This window comes from Lissotriton helveticus, chromosome 5_1 (genome assembly GCF_964261635.1).
Source record: "Lissotriton helveticus chromosome 5_1, aLisHel1.1, whole genome shotgun sequence".
NCBI classification, from domain to species: domain Eukaryota; kingdom Metazoa; phylum Chordata; class Amphibia; order Caudata; family Salamandridae; genus Lissotriton; species Lissotriton helveticus.
In genome coordinates, this window is record NC_136065.1 from 1508763684 (window position 1) to 1508782013 (window position 18330).

The 18330-nt window shown below is 41.9% G+C and overlaps 1 protein-coding gene across 1 annotated transcript in view; it reads left to right on the forward strand.

Moving 5' to 3' along the window:
* Positions 1-17207, forward strand: part of PLXNA2 (plexin A2) — a 561219-nt gene extending 544012 nt beyond the window's left edge. The window contains exons 29-32 of the mRNA XM_078644504.1: positions 393-562; positions 1863-2075; positions 3516-3666; positions 8246-17207. Of these exons, the coding sequence (XP_078500630.1) occupies positions 393-562; positions 1863-2075; positions 3516-3666; positions 8246-8341 (630 nt within the window). The 3' untranslated portion in view covers positions 8342-17207. The remainder of the gene's footprint in view (positions 1-392; positions 563-1862; positions 2076-3515; positions 3667-8245) is intronic.
* The last annotated feature ends 1123 nt before the right edge of the window (positions 17208-18330 follow it).

The following is an 18330-nucleotide window of genomic DNA, read 5'->3' on the forward strand; positions in this document are numbered from 1 at the left end:
GGGTGAGATCACTTCACCTCCTAAACTGCTTACGTAATATGCAGATTTCATGTGGCCAAGTCTTAGCCAACTGTGTAACTGGGGTCAAGCGCATCTCATGCAAGATCTCAGGGAGCGCCTGGACAGCCCGCCGGAACACTGCTTTGCCTTCTTCGTTTCATGCATGCTGTGGCACGAATGCAGTAGTCCATTGCTGGGTTCGGGGTTTATGCTAGTTCAAGCCAATCCATGGCAGTCGTCAATGGCACCATTAGCCTTACTTAAAAGAAGTATCACATATAGCCCATTTGCCTGGGTTGGGATGACTGAGCTGTCCTTTTACTTCGGGTTCCAATGCTTCTACTGGACCTGGGTGGCTTTGCCCTCACAGCTGCTTGTCTTTTCCTCCATAGGGTACGCTGCAGAAGTTTGTGGATGACCTGTTTGAGACACTCTTCAGCACGGTGCACCGGGGCAGTGCCCTGCCGCTTGCCATCAAGTACATGTTTGACTTTCTGGATGAGCAAGCGGACAAGCACACAATCCATGACACAGATGTGCGGCACACCTGGAAGAGCAACTGGTAAGGAGGCAGGCATCCTCGCAGTGATACTGACAATTATGTATAAAGCACTCTGTGTTTTTTCCTTTTGATAATAAGCGTTAGTAATTTGTACTAAAGTGATTACCCTTAGAAGGGCTGAGTCAACCCTAGTGGTGTTGAAAAAGCACTTAAACAATTGATGCCAGATGTAGTAGAAAAAGGATGGCAGTAGAACCCCAAGCATACCATAGAGGGTTGATACAGCTATAAAGTCCCTCAAGATATCGCAGAAGTCCATATATGATACTATAAGATTACAAAACATCTGTTTATAAAATGAATAAGTGCTACAGCCGGCAACCGCAGGCCGTAAGAGCTGTTAATGACCCTTCCTGCAGCATATACCGAGAGGAGGTTATTAGAAGCAGTTATTGACTTGCAGGTAAGGGCAATAGGCCTATGAGCACCTAATCCAACCAAAATGGAGAGCTCTGCAGGAGAGGAGAATAAAAGGTCGGAAAAAACTCCATCCTCCCACTGTCCCCAAGCATGGGTGTCTGGGCTCCTCTGTTTGATTCTTATACTAGCGAAGCTGAATCAACCAAAGAAAGTAGGGAAAAAAATACCTCAGCTTGTTTATCTTTTTTACTTCTTTACTTTTATTTTTATTTATTTCTCCACTAAAACAAGGGGAGTATCCTGAATAGCTGTGTGTGAAATGGCTGCCTCAGAGGCAGAGGCTGAAGCGGTTCCAGGAAAGAATAGAGCTGTCCTCTTCCCAGCGTTCCTATCCTGGATGCTATTGCCAGTTAATACCTCCTCAGTTTAGGTTCATTTTATTGTCTTCCAGCATTATCAAGGCTGGTGATTTGGCATCGGAGAAAGCTCCCACCTTGTTCTAGTTTGCAATAATTCCTTTCCACTTTTACCCAACGTTTTCAAGTGTTCAGTATCAAAGACAGGTGTCATGTTGAGAGGCTTTTGCACTTGTGTAGTCTATAAGCCAACTGGTGTCTCTTTTCGGAGTGTAGATGCTGATGTTTGCGTTAAAAATGTTTAACATGAGTGTGTGGCATTTGGGGGGCTCAACCCCTTTAATAAGATGCAACCAGTTGCAGCTTTATGTCCAGTGATTCAAGCAGGGGTGTCCAGTGCCACCCTCCGGTGAGCTTGACCTTTTTGCCCTGAGCCCCTCGACACGCTGCAGTTGCCTATGAGGACCCTTGCCCTGCTCTGGTCCTGGCTGACATAATCCATAATCCAATGCGTCCCATCCTAGTCTTGGCTGATGCTCATTTTGTCTAATGGCTGACGTGTTTTGTTTCTTTCTCCCTGACAGCTTACCGCTGAGGTTCTGGGTAAACGTCATCAAGAACCCCCAGTTTGTGTTTGACATCCATAAAGGCAGCATTACGGACGCCTGCCTCTCGGTGGTGGCCCAGACCTTCATGGACTCCTGCTCGACGTCTGAACACCGCCTCGGCAAGGACTCCCCGTCAAACAAACTGCTCTACGCCAAGGACATCCCCAGCTACAAGAGCTGGGTGGAAAGGTGAGCCGCAGCAAGGCCATTTTGAACTTGGGGAGTATGGAATCTTCACTCAGTGAAGCCATTCCAAAGAGATCGGTGTGGGGGTGACATTGATTCAAAGAAGAGGATGGTATAATTCCAGAGCCTACTAGCTGTAGGCGGACAGTGTGGCAGGCATTATCGCTAATCCGTAAGTTCATAGATCAGTTTCCACATCACAGTGCGACTGGCATCTCTCCAGGAGCGTCCCTGGCAGGTGCATACCAAGTTCGAATAATCTCAATTTAAAGTCAGTTATAGTACCATCCATTGCGATGTCCACGTACCAGGGGCGGCCTTAGGCATGTGCAAGCTGTGCACCTGCACAGGGCCACAAAACTCCAGGGGCCTCCACACCAATATATATCCTTAATATAATAATCCTCTGAGGGTGGATACATATTTGCGTGGCGGTCCCTGGCAGGGATTTGGCGGCCCCTGGCTCTGTTCCACTTACAAACACCCTGACCCCGGTCCCCCCCTCTTCACTGGCCTCCGCGCCTGCGTTCCTCCTAGTTCCTGAGCTCCGGGGGGGGCTCCACCCCACTCGGAACCCCTCTTCCGGGGCCCCCTACCTACGCTCCCTGCCCAGGGCCGCCATGAGCCTAGAGCCGCTCCTGCACGTACTACATGTTAACGTGTAGTACAGCCATCAACACAGCAGCACTTGTGTGGCCCTTTGTTGATGGCCTAGTCCCAGAATCAAATCTCAGGCACAACCATCACACATGAAAATATTCAACGAGAGCACAGAATTTTGTATCACTGATCCCAAGCAGATGCTCAGAACAATGTCACCTTCTAAATCTAGAGCCAGCTGTCAGATAAAAAAGGCTTAACAGCCACAGACGTGCTTTGCCCTACCTGGGGCTCCTCGCGAGCTGCGATGGTGCTAACTTGATTTGAGAGTAAAAAAGCTTGAGTGGGGGTGGTTAACCTCAAATTACCATATGTTCTTGTGAGTAAAAGAAAAACAGTAGCAGAGAACAGCCGGAGCGGTAGACATTAGAATGTCAGTAGTCCCCATCAGGAATTTGCAAACCCACAGGTCCAAATTGTGCCTTGATTCTGGGTGACGTCTCTTTATAAAGGACGGCAGATGTGTGATTTGAAGATGATTCTGAAGAATTTTTCTTTTCTACAGCATATTACATCGGAAGTGTTTACCTAATACCGTTCAGAATGTAAAAGTACCACATTTTGACTTTTGTTAATATCCGACTCTCATGTTCCAGCAGGGAAATGAGTAGCGCTGAGAGCACAGCCACATTTTACAGATGAGAAAGGATTAAATACAATAACTTATGAATGGAAAACAAACTACTGACTACAAATGGGGAGGGGGCAGAGTCTCTACCGGTCAGAGGTATACATTACCTGTATCGTGCTGTTTTTCATGCCTCGTCCTTTCATCTCCCACAGATATTACGCAGATATTGCCAAGCTGCCGGCCATCAGTGACCAAGACATGAATGCGTATCTGGCAGAGCAGTCGCGCATGCACGCGATCGAGTTCAACATGCTGAGTGCACTCAATGAGATCTACTCATACATCAGTAAATACAGCCAGGAGGTAAGAACCACTTTCTCCTCAGAGGGTCCATTGCGGGTTGTGGCTATCAAGGAGAAGCTTAGATATGTTGGTCCCTCCCGTAATCCCATTCCCGGAGCAGCATAGATCTCTCTGGCACCTAGTCAGCTCTCAGTTTACTGTATTTTCTGCTTACATCTTGGATCGTTAAATGCTATGCCTCATTTTATCTATGTCTGTCGGCAACAACTGTGATAGTCTTTAGGGAATGGCGCAATCTGTACTCACTTCATCTGTTTTGGAAAATGCACCCTTCTCCTTGTTGAAGGGGTGCAACTTGAGGATCTTGGGATGTAATGAAATGAGTTTGCCTAGCCATCCGGAGACAGGCTGGCGATTACCCTTCAACCTACAACATTCAATCGTCTTATTATTTATTTGAGGTTGTTTCTGGTTGGCGGTCCAGCGCCACAGCACAGAGAGTTAGCTAATCTGTCTTGTCTCTCCGCTGTCAAGCCCAGTACAGAATGAAATGTGTTCATGAGTGGTGTCCTCACAAATGCCCTCCCTCCAAATAAGCAATTGCAGTAATTTGGTACTTTTACAGCATTTTACCAAAATGGTTTACATACGTCCAAATGAATTTACCATTGCCCAGTGGAAGGTTGTCTCAGTTTATCAAGCTCAAAGTTTCAGACAGTGAATCAGGGCGATATGTACTTCACAGAAGATTTCAGCAGCAATTGGTCAGCTATCCATTCTTATTGTTGAAGAAAGAGTACCATTGATCTAGGTTTTAGTATCAGCGGTTAACCCAGCTCTTTGAAACGCAGTATTTTGGCACATTACAGAAAATTCGCTTTAATAACAGTAGCTGGGGTGCAGGTAGGATGCTCATTCCCGGCTGTCACCTAATTGTCACAGACACAAGTTATAAACATAGAAGTGGGCTAAGAAAGTCCTTTCATGCTTACCCCTTAAAGGTAAAAGCCCGTGAAAAGTTTGTCGGAGATACGATAGTTACAGACAGGTAGTGACAACTCCAAGCTTCATTGTAACATTTTTGTGTAGCATTAAGAAGAAAATGTGGACAATCTTTTTTTAAATTGTGGTCTAAATCGCGCTCCCACTATTTGATTACTTCCTCATAATGGATTTTCCACAAACTACAAATGTTATCTGTCAGGTCACGTGATCCTGTGAAACCTATGATAATTCTTCTTAATCAGTGGTGCAGCCTGAATGTAGCAAAGATTTGAATCTTTAAAGTTTTGGCCTGCACCCCCTCTATCAGCCCATATCACTTATACCTTTCAAGAAATTTTACAATAATTGTAGAACGGAGTACAGAAGGTTAGGTATAGGCGTATAATTCTAAGAGATCTTTTGAACTCCGAAATCAATCCAGATTTAAAAAAGAGCAAAACCTGTACTAAGAGGGATACATGAACTCGGTAACCCTAAGTTTTATTTAAATGTGGTTACGCATTTAGGGTGAAGCCGGCACATACCATAACCGATCCCTCCTCATTCACGAGCCACCCCCCCACATTCCTGCCAGTTAGCAGAGAAATATGGCAAAGCGAGACCCTTTTTCTATTGCTGAAGCCTTCCTCCATTTGTTCCGCCCCCTTAATTTTGAATGTAAGTAGAACATATTTTCGTAATTACTCCAGAACGAAGTGAGTGATTTTCGTGCATTAATTACATGTAGCAGCTCGAGCTTTCAAAAACTCGTAGCTCGCAAGGTAAATGAGACATGAAGAATTGTGCTGGCGACGAGGTGTCGGAAAGGAACCAGAAGGAAGGTGTTGTCTCACCTGTATTGTACTTGCAGTGCCACCAGAATCAGTCGTCGCGACTGCTGGGTATTGCGGCTGCTATAGGGATCTGTGCGTGAAACCAACAGGCCATGGATTCCAATCAATCAAATGAGTGCAATAAAGTTGGTTATTAATAGAAAGGCCCATTACCAAATAATACCTGCAGTGAATGGACATTGACGTTACTTTTAGTGAGTGTTTGACAACTAATTAATTAGATTTGTTGCTCATGGTTGAGATAATATACCAGCACCTTCAATGTGTACAGTTGAGTTAACATTTATTAACGTATTCATAATAGCATGTTTATATGACTGCATAAATGTATGGAGGAATCAGTTAATGAATTAAATATATTCAATGGCTCATTCAGATCTGTGATGTGGCAGAATACCTACAGGTCACAAGGCAAGAAACTGCTAAGTCGCTATTAAAACCCTCCTAGTCTCACGAAAAACCGATGAATTGGGCAGATTCCTGTTCTATGCAACACAAATTAAATTCACAATTGCAAATATTTATACAAACCTGGTTGCATAAAAGGGACTTCCTGCTATTTGGTCCCTCTTTGGCCCCAGATGGGTCACAACCCTCTCAAGGCCTGGGCCCAAGAACAATGAGAGCTATTGCTCTGGCTGTGCTACATGTGTTCTGTGGGGCTCCAAAATGTGCAGAAAAATCAGTGTCAAAGAAATAGTGTCAAAGTCTAGAGAAGTCTTTTAAAAAAAAAAAAAAATATTCACCTCGGGCATCTCAGAAGCCCTAAAAGTCCTTAGAAAAACCTTAAAACCAAATGGCATCTCTAGAGCAGCCTATAATTTGCCTACCTCCAAAACAACCCTTTAAATGGTTTCTACATTTTTATAAAAAGTGGCGGGTGGTACGACGTTGTCCCAGCACACATTTGCAGAGAACCAGCTTGCCTATACACTAAACTTGGGGATCCCTGCTGTTTGATCCACGTTTCGGACAAACCTTACATATCCATTCCTGATGTGTTCCCCCGTTTAAGACTGAGATAGCAAAAATATGCCTAAAGAGGCTTCGATCACTACAGAACAATCTCCCTGGATATAAGGACAATGGCGAACTACCGCAGGGATTTTTTATGGTTGGCTTTTGTTGTGGTCTAGCCTTGCTATTTGTCTCCTCGTTTTTGTTCCACCTTCATAAAGTCCACTACACTTCAATAGTTTTTCATTGCAAAGTGGGATGGTAAATCTTTTAAGGGTACCTTTGCAAGGTTTCAAAGGAATGCAACATCAAGTAAGGTGGTCACAGGGTCGAACACCCATCACAAGGCATTTCGAGAAAATGTTATGACAGTTATTTAGGGGGAAGATTTTCTTTGTATTTTTCCAGTTAAATTGCTCTCAAGGTGTTCCTAGATTTTAAACCAGAGATGTCCATCATAGGTCCAGCCGCACAAGATGTTCGGGGAAACCGCTGTCTAGGAAAAAATTCGATTGTGTTTCATTACAAAGAAATATATCTTATATTGATATTCCGCAAACCTGCCATGGATCTGGTCCTCCCGTATCTACGTGGGAGTCTTAGAATGTCGAACGTGGATAGGATGTAGACAGCACTGACTTGCGTCTGTGAGATCTGATACCTGGAGCACACCCATGTCCGTAGCAGACTAAAGGTCACATGCACGATCACTACATTTTGTGAGTTCCTAATTGTGACATTTTGCTACTCACAATGACATAGTCGCAAACTGCAATGTACAACAGTGTGTTTGACACTGCCTGAGATTCCCAGTGGGTCGCAAATAGACCTGCCTCATCAATATTCATGAGACAGGTCACAAGTTGCAACCCATTAGTAATGCCCAAAATTACAGGGACGGTAGTCTGCAGACCACCATATCTGTGATTGCTTTTTCAATAAAGCATTTTGTTAGGGGGGAAATGCAGTCGATTTTCCATGAAGGAAAACGGAATGCATTTCAAAAACAAAAATGAAAAGTTTTCTGTTCATTTTTTGAGAGCAAACCCCTTGGAGACCCCTTTCTATTTGCAAATAGGTTACCACCAACTTGGAGTTGGTGGTAAACTGCGAATGTTTTGCGTTTTGCGATCGCATTTCTGTCGCATAGCATTCATACATCCCCCTGAGACTAGCTATTAGGAAGGGACGCCCTTAACATGCCCCTTCGTAATAGTGACTGGCAGACCCTATTTTGTAATTCAGTAATAGGTTACTAAAAAGAGTTAGTACATGTCAGAAGGCTATTTACCAGTCACAAAGGGCCCGATTCTCCATTTGCGACCCCTAAAACCTTTTGCACATGTGGCCCCAGACCAATTATAGCATCATGGATCCAAGGCTAACATGTACACTTTAAAAACAATTAGTTTGCAAACTAAAACAATAGTGTTTTCCACAAAGTCTTTTTAAACAACAGAGAATCTCAGCCATGGCTGTAGCGTCAGAGTTTCACATGCTGTGCTGAAGACATACTCCTTTCTGGGATATAATAAAAGGGGAACCGAGTGATTTTGTACATTGAGCAGTTTTCTTGTTTGTCATCAAACAGGAAATACGTTTTTGTTTTTTTTATTGGAAAAGAGACAGTTTAAAAAAAATTCAAAGCGTGTAAAGGGCCCAGTTAACAGACATACCCACCTTACATTTGTATCAACAATTAAATAATAGTGATAAAGCCAAGAACAAATGCATAGCATTAGAGTGCACTTTATCCCTCCCTATGCCCTCCGCTCTCCTCTGTACCCTCTTCCCTACCTCTCTTTGACCACCTTCTGATCACATGTCCGTCTTATTTCTTGCAGCTGATTGGAGCTCTGCAGCAGGATGAGCAGGCGTGCCGACAGCGGCTGGCCTACAAAGTCGAGCAGCTGATTGTTGCCATGGCTGTTGAGAGCTGAGAGGGAGCCACCAACCACCTCAGGAACATTGCCATCAACAGGGCTATGGAAAGAGAAAACAGTCAAGGGAAAAGAAAGAGGGTCCAGCTGAAAAAGGGAGGGAACAAATCTTCATGCTGTTTTGTTATCCAACGATCTGTGCCTCATGATCTGGATCGTAATCCGTTTGCTGGCGTCATTTTTTGGTCCTTATTCCCATGGAAAGAACAGTGGAGCATTGTAAAAAGGGTAACCAGGACTCCCCTGGAATCCACTGACAAAGTTCACAGAAATACAAAGTTTGCTGCTCCGCATGAAACCTCTTTGGTGTATATTGGGAAACAGACCTTCTTTGGAGAGACATTATTTTCATTTCCATATGAGAGGCACTGCCAATCCTGATTTAGAGGATTGCTTGCTGGTTTCCGTTGTCCTTATTATCTGTTGTTGGGGGCATAGGCTTCTTCCACATTCCTACTGACTTAAATGGCAACGGATTTGGAAGAACATGGAGGTCACTGTGCATGTTGAGCTGTGGAAGATCATGCACTAAAGTAGAGTTCACGGTCACTGAAGTTTGCACAGAAACAGTTTTGTGGTGTCCAGTTGGAAACAAAGCTGCAAATTTACAATTCGTTCTCGAATTAAAAGACGCTCAGTGTTTAGGAAAGACGTTTAGTGTGTTTTTTTAATTCAAGCTGACAACAGTGAATGGCGACACCACCAGAGGATCTGACTGTTTTTTACAAGCAAGGAAGTGAAAGAGGTGGCGGAGATCTCTGGAAGTCCAAGAGTTTGGCTACTTTTGTCCCTAGTGGAGATTGTGCTTGAAAAAAATATACTGAAGGTCATTTTGGTTTAGTGTATCACTTATTTTTCTCCAAAGTGTCAAGGCATGAAGGTATCAATTTACATCTCACAGATTCCCTCCCTTGGACTCTACTGCATTCTGTCTACATGAAGGAAGGCCATGGATACAATGTTTCCGTCCCTTCAGTTTTGAGAAAAGCTCTTCCTTAGTCACCAAGAGGCCCGGAATAAGGTGAATTGAATGCCCATACAGGTATGGAAGACCCTGAAAAAGACCTCTGATCTGCTGCAACTTTATACATATATAGATAGACATATTTATATTCTGAACCCACCCGTGCTCCCTTCACCGATACTGAAGAACACAGAATGGAGAGGAGAAGGTGGCATAAGGCGGAAAGGACAGATACTGAAAAATTTGCTTCCCTTCTTATCCAGATTCTTTTGGCATCATGACAATAACAAAAGTACCATTACTAAGTGACAAAGATTGGACTAGGTCACAACTTCTCAACAACAAATTCTAGTTCGGCCATTTTGTTTTTCCATTCTGTGTTTTGTGTGAGCTAAAGGGAAACCGGTGCATTGTGGGTAATACAGGTGCAATTAGACCTTTCCGAGAGGTCTGGACTTTACCAGCTGCAGAGCTGGGCTGGATTTTCATTTTTTTATAATGGTTTTTTTTTGTGTGTTTTTGTTTTATTGCGTGTAAATTATTGTTCGTCGCAGTCACAATGTGATTTCTTGCAGTAAGTTTTTACAGCAAGTGATACTTGAAAGATTTGACATAGTGGACTCCTATTTATGTACTTTTTCTGCTTTTAAGGGTTGATCCGTTTGCTACTCTCTCTTCAGCGAGGTCTCATTGAGTGCCAACAACTGTTTTTTCTTGTGTCGCAGAGGAGAATGGATCCTATGGAAAAACTCCCAGTGCCAACTTTTCTGTGTTGTTTTTTAAAGCTTGATTTTGCTTTCTGGTTGAATACCAACGCATGACCAAAGGGCACAGTGTTTTGGAAAGGTAGGGGGAAATGCTGTCAAAGTCTTAATTTGAGTATGCAGTCTAACCTTGAGTTGAAAAGTCACATCTAGCTATGCTGAGCGCTTGCAAACTCACTTATAAGGTAGACAACACCCGCAGTCTCCAGATTGCAATGGGGATGTGCATTTGAAAACTGGAAGCTGATGGACATGTTCCTTTTTTGAAACGTTTAGATTAAAGGCGACCTTGGCACCACCAAAGGTCCTTGGGTTGAACTAGATCAAACACCTTTGCTGGAAGATAAAAATCACAGCCAAAAAAGGACATTATTTATGTTTGGTAGCCAGCTTTATTTTCTAATGTTCAAGAAAGTTAAAAGAACTAAGAAGTTGTTGATCACTCAACCCACGAAGTAAAACTTAATACAGTCATACAAGCAAATAAAAATAACAAATAAGGAAGAAATGAGTACCAGGAATGTTTTTGAAACTGCCTGAAAAGTGGCCAAAATATCTGCTATACTGTACATATTCATTCGGGTAAACATTATATATAGCCCTCCCTGCAGCAATCCAGTTGTAAGTGCAAGCTAGACAGTTGTTCTGTAGTGTTAGTCCCTCCAAGACCAAAGCTCAAAGGTGGCTTCCTAAGGCTTGCCAAGCGCAGAAAAAGATTAATACATCTCTTTTTAGATGATGCACGAAAACAGAACCTTGTGTTTTCACAGAAATACCTAACATAATTTAGGGGGCAGGTGGTAAGACATGCCCACAGCAGTATATATTCTTAAAACCTCCTCCTATATCTATTTTATATATTCATAAATTCATCACTCCAACTCCTTTTCTATATTTATATTACCCTTCCCCAATACATATTTTTTTATATATATTTATCACTGGAGGATTGTCGGTGCAAAAGCATTGGTTCTAGTATTTTTCCAAGCAACTTTCTTTGATGACGCAGAGAGAAAATATGTATATAGATAGTTAGAGTACGCCCAATATTTCTGCGTCATCAAAGGTTAAAGAGATAAAGAGAAAAGCAAGCACGCCCCTTGTTGTACAAATGAAAAAAAATACAATACCCACTCCACGGCATGATACCTCTGCCAGCAATCAGGATAAAAGACTTTTCGAAAGAGGTGCCTGTAGTTTACAGCATATTCCAAATGTATGTTAAATGGAACACATAGCTTCGCAAAGCCACCTGAAAATGTACTGACCCACTACACGTAGAAGGAGAAGTAGTATGTCTAAAATGAATATGGGTTTTATAGATGAGTGCTTTCACTGCAGCTTGTAGGACAACGTAGCAAAGATCTCCGAAGCCTTGTTCTTGTTCTGACATGCCCACTTGGCCCGCTAATTTGATCCTTGGAAAATAGTTTATCTATTTGTAGCTCCCCAACAAAAAAGGGAAAGAAGTGTAGAAGTACCCGAAGGGCACTTGGGAAGGCCCCGGGGTACTTGGTGGTCAAGCCTGGCTCTTTAATTGTTGAGAGACAGTCATGCTGTCTATTCTAGTTCTCTTATCATTCAAAGCATCTCCCATCCTGGCTCTCTCCTGCTTGGAAAGTATGGTCTATGCTCACTTTCTAACCCTGAGAAAGCAAAGCCTCTACTGGCATACCCCTGCTCCTTCATCCTCGGATGGCATTGCCTACACGGGACTGCTAATTATTTGAAGGCAATGCCAATTGCTGCCACTCTAATGTTTTGAGTGCATTGCCTAAACTGGCTGTCTAGTGCAAGGAGTGCAGTACCTGTGTTGACTCTCTTATCCTTGAAAGATAAGGCTTACGCTAGCCCTTTTACCCTTCGAACGCATATTGGATCAATTCTATCCTTCAAACAGCAAATCTGTATTGATACATACTGTTCTTTTGCTGAAAAAGCCAGTCACACGCTTCCAAATTTATTAATCACCCAATTTTATAAACAGTTGCTATAGTATAGCCCTTCCTTCTGCCTTCTGGCACAGTTATAAAGCCAAGATGTTTCTGTTTCAAACCCCACTTCTCGGTAGCCTGATTTCCTGCCAATCAGGCTCAAAAGATGCATGCCGCCGTTTCCAATGGAGGAAGGGGTAACAAATGGCTGTAGTGTGGATGGTACGTCAGCTCTCTGCAAAGAAGCTGCTGTTGGCCCACAAAGCCCGCTCACAAAGGAAAGGCGTCAAGAAAAGCTCGACATCCCTCTGACACCGTTAGCTGGTGCCGCTACCTAAAGTCTCACTAAATAACAATGGTAGTGCCGAAGCTGTCTCATCAAAGCAGAATGATGTTTAGTATCAGTCCTACAAGGGCGATGAAGTCTCTTGTGCAACAAGACATCATGAAATGACTCTTTAAAGAAAGTGCTACGTAGCAATTTTGCTTCACCCATCAAAGCACAAAATAACAGTCAGTGGCTTCTTTTTGCTGTAGTTGCCTAGTTTTTCCAACGCAAAAGGTCTGACTTATTATTACAAGTTATCTTTCTTCCCGATTCCTACAATTTATCAGCACTCTAAAAGGGTTAAACATGTAATGCAGTCAGCTTGGCACGGATTGGGCCTGCTCTGTAGTCACCTCTGTGTATTGACTGTTATGACACAGGGTGCATGCTTTATATACAACCCGTGTGATCGCCAGCATCCACACTGTTCTACATATACTCTGAAAGTCCCAGCTACAGAAGACCAATGGGCACGTGTACTTTCTAATTGCGACTTTTTGCGACTCGCAACCTAACCTTTGCAAAATGCGATGTACTAGTGTGTGTCAGATACATTATGCAATTCCTAATGGGGTCACAATTGACCTACCTCATCAATATTCATGAGGTAGGTTGTAATTTGCGACCCATTATGAATTGCTAAAAGCACAGGGATGGTGGCCTGCTGGGGACAGCAGACTACCATGGCTGTGTTTGCTATTAAATAAATCAACTTTTTAAAAATTGCAGCCCGTTTTCCTTAAAGGAAAACGGGATGCGTTTAAAAAAGGCAAGTGAAACGTTTCTGTTTAATTTTTTAAGAGTAGATTGTGGTCTTTGGGGCCACTGCCTGCTCTTGAAAAACATTTTTGCTGCTTACCATCCACTTGAAGTAGGTGGCCATTCGCAAAACAATCTACATCCCCCCTGCTACTCGCTATTAGGAAGGGATGGCTTGGCATGCCCCTTCCTAATACCGACTCGCAAACCCTATTTTATAAGTCAGTAATAGGTTATCAACTTGCAAAATAGGGTTAGTACATGCTAAAAGGCGTTTTACCGGTGGCAAATGACTCGATTCTCCGTTTATGACCGCTAAAAATGGTCGCACATGTGGCCCCAAGATTAGAGTTCTTCCTCCATTAACTGTGATTGCCAAAAAACTAAAGTTATCATGATTATGGTTTGGTGTCTCTATATGATTTTGGTGCTTATGGCTTCGTTCCATAAGAAACACAATATTCAGCAAATTTAGACCAGATAACAGCATGCCTATTGAGAACGCTAGTCACCCAGTTCCACAGACATCAAATTTAATGCTTGTCAACACCAGCCTTGATTCATCCCATAGAAACAAAACACTTCTATTTTATGAAAAGACTAAGGCTGACAAACTTTAGCCTCACCATCATATGTTTTCATAGATGAAAAGAATCATTTAGGGTGTCAATCAGAATCCATGTGGGATTGTGATAGATAAGTCTTATTTATTACCTGGAGAAGAGTTAATCAACTACCTTCATACTTTCAAAGGTCTCACTGAGAATCCAGTATATACCCAAGATTTATTTGCGCTGAGGGACATGTAACTGAACACTTGTTGCGCCTTTTTTCCATTGCTTGTACAACTTGTAGCCTTAAGATGTCAAAATAAATGTCTAATTTTTTAACATAGCACTTAATATTGGGGGTTCCCTGCTCCTAAGCACTATCAATTATGGCAGATATAGGAACTGATCTTAAAAGAGATAAAGTGGTATACCCAAGATCAAATATTTACCTAAAATGAGGAAGCTGGACTACAATTCAGGTTCTATAGTGGATAAATTAGCCACTGGATCACATACTTTCAACCGGTCACATCTATACACATAATGCATTTTAATGGCCATCAAAAAGGGATTATATGATGGAACTACCCTTACATTTACCAAGCATGCCTTTACAATGTGGTCCAAACCACAATTGTGTCTTTACAATACATTCCTTTACCACACAAGTCATTACAACAACTTGCCCTAGGGAAAGCGATGGACTTTGAATAATATAATTTCCCATCCAACTCCAGTCTGCGCAACAGTAGGGAAAGTGTTGGACTTAAAACTCCAAAATTAGTCCAAAAACGCTTTTCCTAAAGCAAGATGCTGTAACGACTTGTGTGGTAAAGGAATGCGTTGTAAAGACGCATTGGTTGTTTCGTACCATGTTGTAAAGGCACAGCATGGTACGAGCTGCAGTGTTAAGGCTATTTCCCTCTGACATGAACTATGTCTAGCCCATGTCCCAGAACCTTAACCTAAGTTTTAGTTAATGTCCCATTGCCTTCCAAATTTGTTCTCGATTAGCAGAGGTAAGTGCAGTGAACATAAGCCTGCTCCATTGAAAACAAAAACTAGAATTTCTTTTCATTTCATGTTTTAAAATGTAATGTCCTATCTCACATTCTCAAGGATATGCAAAACAGCATTTGACTTATCCAGATCAAAGTGTTCCATCCAAAATATATCACTGTTTCACCGTTTCAAACTGCTAATATCACTCCAATGCTATTGCTGTCTCCTTAAAAGAGATTATGGTATTTTCTTAGATATGTTTAAGATTTGTCACACCTGACCATTGTGAAATCATGTCAACACAGCAGAAGATCATCGCATATTGGCACCCCTTCACAAGGGAAATGGTTTTACTTACTTTGTGAAGTGAGTTTGGTGATGTCAGCACAGTCTCTAAATGGCAAGCTAAACAATTTAATTTGTGCTTTAGCACACCCTAGTTGCAAATCCCTCCATTAGTACATTAGTCATTAGCCATCTGGCGGCATTTGGCTGAATGGTAGTTGAATGCTGTAGCAAGTAGAAACTGCATGCACCTCTAACTAAAAAGAGGTATTGCAACGTGTCTTTGTAGAGGATAGCGTTCCAAGTCCTCAATGATGGGTACACAAATAGGCAAAAATGCATTTGTTGTGAACTCCAAATATTTCTTACCCTCCAGTGTTCCTGGAAACTCAAAGAGCATTTGATAGATGGTTTGGCAGGACTTATTTGCCAAGACATTTTTTGGTACAATTTTTAGAAATACGCTGGTTCCAGTTACCTCTTTAAAGAACACTAAATCACAATGCACTAACCATCCACAGCTCAGTTTCTTCTCCTATTACTCTCCATCTTTAAGCTTTCCTTTGATTATGTATAGCACTCCACTTCCTATTGGCTAAGTTTGCGCTATAGAAATACAATATACATACATATATCAATTATCAACTTTGAGGCAGGTTATTCATTAGACGCTAACCAATGCACCTCATCTGTGCAGGGTTTGTGTGTATATCCACCGAGGTGTAGTACTGACCCCTTGCTGATCGTAGATATTGGGATGTTGTCTTGGTCTCCAGAATTGTTATCAATGTATAACTCTAAGAGTGGCAAGAACCAGTTTAACTATATGTCTATACATTTTCCACAGAGCTTCCCTACACCTACTATGTTGTGTCTCATAGTACATCCTCATCCTGTTCTTCACACATCCAAACTCGCTTCTATAAGTCTCCTCTGGTACTAGAGCTGCAGCATTCACATCGATCTCGACCAATATACATGGTGCCCAGGTTCTGGAACAAGAGCCCTATCAGTATCAGAATGACTCCTACATTCTGTAATTCAGAAAGAAAATGAAGACCCTTCTCTTTAAAGAACAGTACCTGCCCTTAGCCACCAATTTATAACTTGCCTCTTTTAAACAATCATGAATTGTCTCTGTGGGCTCACAGTTGTTCTTCTGCACTCTACAGCTGTTGAGGGTTCTCATAGGAGGAGTGCTATCCAAATCCCTCTACATACAAACACAAAGTCTATGTGACATGATATTCTTCTAGATAAGAATGTTCAGGAACAATTGTTTCACAAAAGGACATGAACACAAGTTTTAAGGGTACGTGTTGAGAGACGTTTGCAAAACTTCACAGCAACTTGATGCATATGAGATATTAGGTATAGAGGGAACACCTCTGAAATACTAGAAAGTTAGCTTCCATTGTGAATCTGTGCTTTTTACAAAAATCTTTTTTGGGCTTTCCCAATCAAATGCTGCTTTTTGGATTATAGTGTTTAAAAATGGATTGAAAATGTGGTATTTGAACATGCTCAGTCCAGTTTAATTCTCACTCCGGCACCCTCGTAAGGTGTTTGCACTTCTATCTTTTACACGGGAAAAGTATGTGAGTTGGATTTATTTCCAGCCTTCCATACTGTGTATGTTGTTTCCACGAACACTGGTGAATTCCTTCATTATTGTTTCACGCTGTATCAAAACCAGCAAAAACAACTGTGTGTTTTTCAATTTTCTACAAAGCAAATGTTTAGGGTTGAGTAATACCAAGTCTCCCCAATGCCTCAGGTACTATTTATCATATCAGTGCAGTACCCAACATCCCCTGTGTTTCACTTGTTACCCCAAACCCAAAAACTGTCAAAAAAAAGCATGTCAAGTCTATTATTTTTTCTACAGCTGTATCAATAAAGAAAGCAAGTGTAAAAAATTGCTATTTGGCCCTATCATAACCTTAAACCATGCTATATTTTCTTATTCTTTTGTCCTAACTCTTTACACACTGGAGACCTGTACCATAGGTTCTTTTTAGTTTGCTTAAATTACATTTTGTTTTCCTTAAAGGATGATCGTCTGGTTTTGTTGTTGTTTTACAGGTATTGTGGAAAAATGTAAAAAAATAAGTTTTAAGTATTTAAAAATGTTTCAAGACAAAAAGCCTTTTTGTTTGGTTATTATTTTAATATATTATTGTGTACTTATTGTAAATATGACACACTCCTATTTTGCAAGCCAAGGACTCACTTTGTACTGTTGTTATATATAAATAAACTTTACTGGATAAAAATAATCTTGAAAGTGTTCCTCTTTATCTTTGGATAAATTGAAGTAAAAATGGCTTTACAACCAACACTTTATAAAGTGTTGGCACGTTAATGATACTCGGCCCTCTGTGGATGGATAGATTGTTGGTAGTTCATAATGCCAATTTCCATGTTAAATGTTTGCTGCAACAAATGACATTTTCTTTCCCAGGAGCAATTAAAGCTTTATACAGTATTGGACGGGTGTCCCATCTGTTAATACCAGTCCAGTGCACTCATTTTCGAAAGTTCCAGTGACCTAGCATTGGATGTCCACAGTGGTGGCAGGCAGATCTGCAGAAAGCTAAGGAGCACTGCCCTGACTAATACCAGTCTATTATGCTTATTTGTGGCTCTTCAGTGTGCTGCTTTCCAGAAAGCAGATGCCCAGAATGGTAAAAGTCTACTGCAAGGACTATGCTACTACAGTGACATTCCAGTATCATTGCTGGAAAAATTCGAATGTCTTGGTTAGTGGATTCCCAGTGCACTGCTCTCAAGGAACAAAAGCAGGGCTAGGTGATTCAGGGAGTAATTATTCGCTTGTAGGAAGGCAAGGAAAATGCCAGGTTCCTCATAAGAAGAAACTATAGTGACATGAAGGTACACGACAGGAGCTCGCGGTAAGCAAAGGCAAGAAGAGAGGCACCAAGCGAGGACACTGGGTAACTAGGTTTGATCAAAGTAAGGGATGTACTGGTAGACCTGCTGTTATAGAGCCTGTCATTCTCATTGTGAAGGTGGACTGAGACAGACAACAACATTGAGACAGGTAAGACTAAGAAAGGACCTGGGTGCAACAACTGAAGTCGTTTACTCGATCAGAGTGAAAACCAGTCCAGAGATCACACTGTAAATTCGTAAGTGACTGCTATAAACCGTGGTAACAATAACAGGAATACAGGCTAGACAAGGGTCAAGAGCAGATACCCAGACAATAGTGTAGAATATGAAGCAACAACTGAAGGCATTTACTGTGCTACCAGGAGCACCATGAAGGCAAAAAGTCAGAGAGAAACTCAGGACAAGAAATCATGAAGAGGGCTTCAGAAATCGAGTAAAGGAATTCAGGGATCAAAAGCAGGATGTACCCAAAAGGCTCTGGGGCAA